Here is a 7,239-nt window from a genome sequence, read left to right as displayed (position 1 = left end):
TTATTTTAATTTAATAAAAAATATTTTTTAACAGTTATCTTTTAACGTTTTTATAAAATTAAAAGAGTTATTTCAATAATTTTATATATAAAATAATTTATAAAAGATTAAAATAAGTATTTAAAAAAAATTGATACATCATTCTAACATTTTCCGAGAAAGTGATAAAATAAAAGTTTTTGCCGAATTTCTCAAGGGTTTAAGAGGTATAAGGTATTTGTTAAAATAAAGAAAGATTTTTATGATTGTCAGAAACAAGGTTTTTGTAGGGATAATAACGGTTCAGCCCAATGTAAGGATTTTTTAGGCCCAAATTATAATTGAAATAAGTTCCAACTTGAAGCCGATGCATTGGTATATAGAGTATAGTTTTTGACATTTTAAATGTTTATAAATCTACAATTTAATTCAAAAATCTGCATTGGGCCTGTCCATACTTTCCGATATTTTTATAGGGATTCTAGGCGCTCTCTCCTGGAAATCTTCAATCTAGATGTGTCTAGATTCAACCAATGGCACTGGGTATCTAAAATTTGGCCGCCCAAATTGGGTCTGAAGTTGTTTTCTGCTTGTCTACAGGATCTCTATATATTTATTTAAAGCTGCTGGTTTTCACCCACAGACCACAAATGAACAATAGAACAAGGAGAATCACTGGGTAAAAACAACAAGTATTACAAAAAAGCAGTACTGCTGACTTTTTGTTCCCCAACTTTCTTTTCTAAGTTCTAACAAACATGAGAAGAGTTGAAAAGATGGGGCCGAAAAAGGCTCTGTACAAACAAGTCAAGGAACTGCCATTCGGTCAGTGTGCTCCAAAGATTTCCAGGATGATTCAAGCCGCAATAAATGCAATTTCTCAACAAATGGCTCCAGAACTTCTGCTTCCTCTACAGGTGCAAATGCCATGCAAATGCTAAGCTCTTGGACCGCCTCTCCATAATCTCTGCATCAATCACAATTCATTACAAGTTTAAACCTTATGAACATTCACTCAATACTTCAAATACAGAAGCACCAATTACAATGACTACTGCATGGAGGTAAGATAAGTCTGAACCTGCTGTAGTATAAAAGCATTCCATGGTCTCTCCTCAATGCCCAGTTATGTGGTTGAAGAATCAACGACTTCTCTGATGCCATTATAGCCAGCCTGCACAACCATAAATTGAACACTCTATAAGGGGAAAAGAAACCTTTTTCAAGAGACATAAATAGACTGAATAATAGAAGACAGCTAAAATATGCTTTCAAAATTCAAGTGAAAAAGAGAATCCAGATATGGCATCCCAAGCATTTAAATGATCCAGCATTTAACCTTCCCAAAAATTCAGGTCATTGGGAAGCTAAACTTGGACACGGGAAGGAAAAGGCAAAGACTTCAGCTGAAGATGGTGCCACCATTCCCCTAGGCCACTGCTTGGATTCCTTTGACAAGAAGCCGGAACATAGTGCAGTCCTTCCGGTATCAACATAACACTAGCAGACAAGGTAACTAGTCACAGAGACACCAGGTCACTTCACCCAGCTATATCTACACAGCAAGGGAAGAATAGTTCAACCAACAGGCAATTATTGACCAGTTTGCACAGTGTATCCTGTCTAAAGCCAAAACTTTGACCATGATCCATAATTAGAATACCAGTTTACCAAGTCAACACCATCGAGCTAAGCAGTGATAGAAGTTACATGTACAAGAGTCCGGAGATCCGATCCTCACATAACGCGCCTCACATGCCGAACATCTCCCGTGCTTGTATTTATTATTTATGGGAGATGTTCCCATACAGGAACGGATGTGGCTGTGAGGTGCGCTCTGTGAAGAACAAATCCCAATTCCTCGTACAAGAGGCTATTATAGCCGGTTGGCATAAACAGTGCCAACACGCCCCCATTTTCTCTTTATTTGATCAACGCATAGCCAGTTGGCATAAACAGTGCCAACATGCCCGCATTGCTTCATATGCAATAAATGCCAACACTGGTGCTGATGTGGCAGCATTTTTTCAATAAACACCCATAAAACCAGAAACAGCCTTATTTCCAGTAGGGCTGTTCATAAGAAGGCCCAACCCGATCAAACCGACCAACCCGGACCGACCCAACCCAAGTTGGCCGGGTTTTTATAAGCACCAATCAGTTTCAGGTTGTACAAATTCATAAACCAATGGTTCGGGTCAGTTTCGGTTTTCTTGTGTGAAAGCCGAAACCGAACCAACTTAGTTCCTACTTAACTAAGTTGCCTCTATCCTAATTCCTAATTACAACCTAACCTAGTCTTCTAGTTCCTATTTAACTAAGTTGTCTCTGTCCTAATTTCTAGTCTTTTACACCAAATAGGCAACCAATTAGGCAATTACAATTAGAATTAGTTATCCTTTCTTACTTAGATTAGAACTGAGAAAGTTTCTTGAAATATACAAATTTCAGCCTTCTTTCTATAAAAGAGTTTAACTTTCTATTTTCTTGATAACTTTTGTCTTCTATTCTAATTCTAACTTTTTAAATATATTTCCAGAAAATATCTTAAAAACTTCAGTTTTAGTTTTCATTTTCAGAATAGATATTTCCTTCTAGGCTTCTATGTCCTTTTTGTACAGGAGCAAAACTGAAACCGACCCAACCTGACTCAAACCGACCAGGTCGGTTTTGCTTAACACTGGGTCGGTTTCGGTTTCCATCTCAGGTAACCCAACCAGGTCGGGCCGGTTGGCAAAATCCCAGTAAACCGACCCAACCCAAACCGTGAACAGCCCTAATTTCCAGGGAGGTTCTCTAAACTTTCAGTGACATGGCATGTGCAAAATTTTTCTGCCCTAGGGATCTCCCGTTCACTGCAATTTAAATTAAGCAACCTTTGTTCTCTCCTTGCCTATATGGAGTTGATCCTGGTGGCGCAGAAGTAAAGGCAAATCCTTGAACCAGATCATAGCCACAGCTTATCTACCAAAAGGGAATTACTTTTTCCTTACTTTCTTTTGATTTAGAAAATAGCAAATATAAAGGTCTTCCTAAAGAAAACTATATTATGAAATTTCTTATTCAATATTATGGTGGAATATATTAATAATGTACTCCACAAGGAAAACTTTGGGAGGACCTGCACCTGCTTGAAGAAAAATTACCATGTACACAAAAATAATATTGGGCAAAAATAATCCATTTGGCCACACTTTTAAATTACATTTTAGTCAGAAAAGCAAACAATGAATTGTTGAATTGGAAGCTGATGTTGGTTACTTTTTTACTTATTTCATTTATCCCTCTTTTTTTGGGGGGGTTGGTGGGGGTGGGGGGCTGCAATGGCATCAGGAACAGTTTCTGTAGAAGCATTTGGAATCTAATGCCCAAGTGATTCTGACCAGGCAAAATGAAAAACATGGATCTGGGGTTCTAGGGAAAAAGAAGCCATTTGGTGAAAATGAATATCATGCAAACTCATTCAGAAAACTCTAGAAAATGGCATAAATAAGAGTAGAAACTCTTTTTACACCACTTAAAAAGTATTAATAGTAGATCACAGAACTAATTCTGTAAGGTAGATGCCAAACTGGCAAGAGGAGAAAAAAGAAAAAGAAATCCAGAGACATCACTAAAGATGCAATCCAACATGGATAGTTAACCCAAGAAGAGTCCATGTCACAAACTTGTTAGAGCAGAGAAAGATGAGAGCACGATCCCAGGACTCATAAACTGACTCAGGTGTCTAAACACTACATAATAAGTGAAACAACAATGCATCCCTGCAGACTTGAAGCACAATAGAAATCTATTTCACGTTCATCTATTTTTTTCAACTTTCGTGAATTTTGTAAAACAATATCTGCTTACATAAGCCCAAGGAGACAACATTTATAATGAACTTGCCACTTTCAATTCTTGCATAGCACAACAGAAGGGCATGAGAATAATTACCTCAAATCTTGAGGCCGCAACAAAGGGACCTTTGAACTATCAGTCTTGCCTGATTTTTCATTCCTGTCATGAACAGGTCTGAGTGGAGAAGTCAGCATCAATCCATGGTTCATCTTTGAGGCACGTTTCCAGTGAAGCCTCTGCAAATGGGGAAAGGAAAGAATGAAGCTGACCTTAAAAGACTGAATGCAACAAAGAAAAAGCAAAAAAATAATATCCTTAAAATAATACTAACAGGGACAACATGACCTTTAACTTACAATCAAATTAGCCAAAGCTATTCCAATGATGTCTCTATTGGTTGCAATATCAAGTCCTAAAAGTGAATTACTGGTCAAGTCAGAAGCTCTTGATCTAGGATCCTCCACACATCTTCCATTAACTGTGGCAAACATACTATGTCCTGATGAAACCTTGAAAAGCTCCTAGTAGAAAGAAAAGAGATAAAAGGATGATTAACTGTTTGTCTGGCTTGATAGACTAGCATGGAATCAACTTAATAGACTAGCCATGAAGGGATGAAAGTGGGAATTTTGCAGAAATAAACTAATAGTCTACCAAAAGAACAAAGCACAGGATGAGTAGGGATGCATAAAGAAGAATTTGCAAAATAAGCACACCTCAGGGTTCCCCGTTTGGGGCCAAATCAAAAAATCTTCCCCAACTCGAGAACCGACAATAGTCACACCAAGTCTTCGACAAACTTCAATATAGATAACACTAAGCAAAATTGCTGCCAATAGGTAATTATAATGTCAAATAGTGTCATTTGTTCACTTAATGGAAACAATAATACAGATAAGTTCAAAAGAGACTCATGGAATTCCCTACAAGAGATTATTGAGTTGCCCTGGAAAGGGTTGAACAAAAATAGCACAGATAAGTAAACTAGATGCTGACATGTAAACAAAGATAGGATAAGTCTTTACCGCTGCCGCATCCAGAGCTTAGCACTGTGTGCAAGTAAGAATACTTTGGGTCGTGAAGCACAGGAAACCTTTTAAATCCTCGTGATTCAAAAAGAACCACATTCACTGCCTCCAAAACTTCCACCAAATGACAACCAATATCTCTCGAAACCAACTCTGCTTCTACTTCTTTTGCAATACAATCAAGCTCATTCAACCACTCATATATGCTCCTACCAGCCAAAGGAACAGCTTCCAAGCTATCCCACTCATTTGTCTCAAATGAGACCGGGGCATCACTTCTTTCATTCATGAATGAGCATGCATCCTTCTCTCGGTTAAAAGCCATAAATGCTTCATCTTCAGCAGCAACATAGAGTAAAGCCTAAAGCAATGTACATGGAATTCAGTGCATAAATATGTATAGGGAGCAAGCACAATGTTCTCAAATTAAAATCTGAAAATCCAAAGTTCCTTCAAAACTTTATTATAACACATAAAAAAACACCCAAGGTAATGACCTATCAGGAATCTATATTCTATGGAAACCTTGATTTAGCTTTGCTTGGAAGCAAATCACAATCTTCAGTAGAAAATCAAAGCTTTGAGCAATCATCATCAGAAGAGGATAAAAAAAAATGTGGGTTTCTTTTTCCAGTGAATTATTCAAAATGCAAGAAGATATTAGAATCAAGAAAGGCCAGTAGCAACAATGCAAGTGTATATAGGCCACAACTTGTGAGTGAAAATTACAAGAACAATTAGAAAAAAGAAAGTGGTCCCCAGAGCAGAAAATTACCAACGTCAAGAGAGAGAGACAGAGATCAGAGGGATTATACCTTAGCAATAGAAACGTCTTTGTCCTTGGACTGGAAGGAGATTTCCTGGGTAAACTTTTCTCTGGCGGCCCTGAGGACCTGTAGCAGTTTTACACAGGCAGGCAAGGAATCAAGATGATGGGCAGAAAAGAAACAAGCAAATCAAACAAAAATAGAGGAAGGATCCGCGATTAGCTCCCAAATTATCGATTGGCGTATCGTGTCATCGTCACCGAGCGAGATTCTGATTCTGATTCTGGTCTTAGGATGGATGAATGCAATTGTATGATAGTGTGGAATCGCGATATCGGCATTTGTAATGATGGGTTGGGGGGAATTGAAACCAACCTCAAGGTAAAAATCAGAGCGGGACGAATGAGCCCTCGTCTGACTGCTAAAAGGGGTAGCGGCAGCAGCCAGCAGGGAAAGGCTCCTGTGCGTCTGCTTCCCATTCCATCGACGATCATACCTGATCGTAAGAAGAAAGGGGGGTAGCACAAAAAACCTTGTCCGACCTCTACTAATAAACAAGAAATCCACTTGCAGAAACATAAACCCAAACAGAAGAAGAACACACACACGCACGCACACGCAAACGTAATTGACAGAAAACAGAGAAAACCAAATACCCAGAAAAGAATTTCATTTGCTTTGTTTTGTTTTACCTGAGAGAACGACGATCTCCACAATTGCTTTGGTGGGGAGTGGCGGAGACAGTTAAAGAAGCAGCAACCCCATTCACGGTTGCCATCGTTGTCGAATAAGAAAACCGGGGCGGTGACGATGTCAGCATAGTGATAGGAAAATGACCCAAAATTCCTTATTAGAACAGGCAAGGAAAGGAAATGCAGGAGGAGTTAACAAACAGAGGAAGAGGAGAGAAGTAAAAAGGAGATCATGCGTATTCTTTGTTGCCAGAAGTAGCAGCAGCAGCGGCGGGGGGTTTGGGAGAGGCCTTCTTGAAAGTAACGGACTCAAGTTTCGAGTACCCAGTTACTCTAATCAAGCACGCAGACGGGTATGACGAATAATCAGCAATGGAAGCGTGGTTCAACAAGATGGCGTTGTCGAAACCATCGTCCATGGCCGTGATCCCAGAAACTCCTGATACACACAATAAACTCCAAACCATTAGCCCTCTACTGGTTTGGCGAGCACTTCCAATCATACCCAGAAGAAATCAAACACAGGGTACAGACTAGAGACAGATTTCTACAGATGTTTCTCTCTTTCCAAGTTCCGAGCAGACAGCGCAGAGAGAGATGATCAGAAGATGATACGAGTAAGGCAAAGGTGGTGGTGGTGATGGGATGGGATGACTCACCACTCCACTCGCATTTTATAGCAATTATCGACCAGATGACCTCATTACACCCCATCTTACGACCGTTAGATTGGAATCTTCATCATAGAACATTCCAGTGCATAGGGTATACCATCTCTACTCTCATCACCCGCCACGTGTTGTATAAAGATCAGGACCATCCATGACATGGGTCCCACTTAAGGCAGTTCACATGAAAAAATATCTTCGTTCCTGGCTCTAGGCGTTTTCTCCACCGTCCGCAGCGGATCCCAGTCCTCTGTCCTCACTCCTC

General features: G+C 39.5%; 1 protein-coding gene across 2 annotated transcripts; it reads right to left on the bottom strand.

Annotated features, from left to right (window-relative positions):
- Positions 1 to 630: 630 nt before the first annotated feature.
- LOC148873562 (uncharacterized) lies at positions 631 to 6,971 on the bottom strand. 2 transcript variants are annotated; one of them, XM_088964745.1, is made up of 10 exons: positions 6,841 to 6,949; positions 6,307 to 6,745; positions 5,990 to 6,110; positions 5,663 to 5,740; positions 4,845 to 5,208; positions 4,536 to 4,648; positions 4,176 to 4,340; positions 3,916 to 4,055; positions 1,061 to 1,153; positions 631 to 946 (listed from the first exon to the last, which is right to left on the bottom strand). In XM_088964745.1, the coding sequence occupies exons 2-10, from the start codon at positions 6,432 to 6,434 to the stop codon at positions 787 to 789; spliced, it is 1,362 nt and encodes a 453-aa protein (XP_088820871.1). In that variant the 5' UTR covers positions 6,435 to 6,745; positions 6,841 to 6,949; the 3' UTR covers positions 631 to 786. The 2 variants fall into 2 exon arrangements, with proteins under 2 accessions (XP_088820871.1, XP_088820877.1); XM_088964751.1 differs by lacking the exon at positions 5,990 to 6,110 and having other exon boundaries at positions 6,307 to 6,971.
- Positions 6,972 to 7,239: the final 268 nt, after the last annotated feature.

Source organism: Nelumbo lutea, chromosome 1 (assembly GCF_056320005.1).
Source record: "Nelumbo lutea isolate HS-2025 chromosome 1, American lotus-T2T, whole genome shotgun sequence".
In the NCBI taxonomy this organism is placed as follows: Eukaryota; Viridiplantae; Streptophyta; class Magnoliopsida; order Proteales; family Nelumbonaceae; genus Nelumbo; species Nelumbo lutea.
The sequence above is the reverse complement of the archived record's forward strand: the minus strand, read 5'-3'. Positions and strand labels throughout refer to the sequence as shown.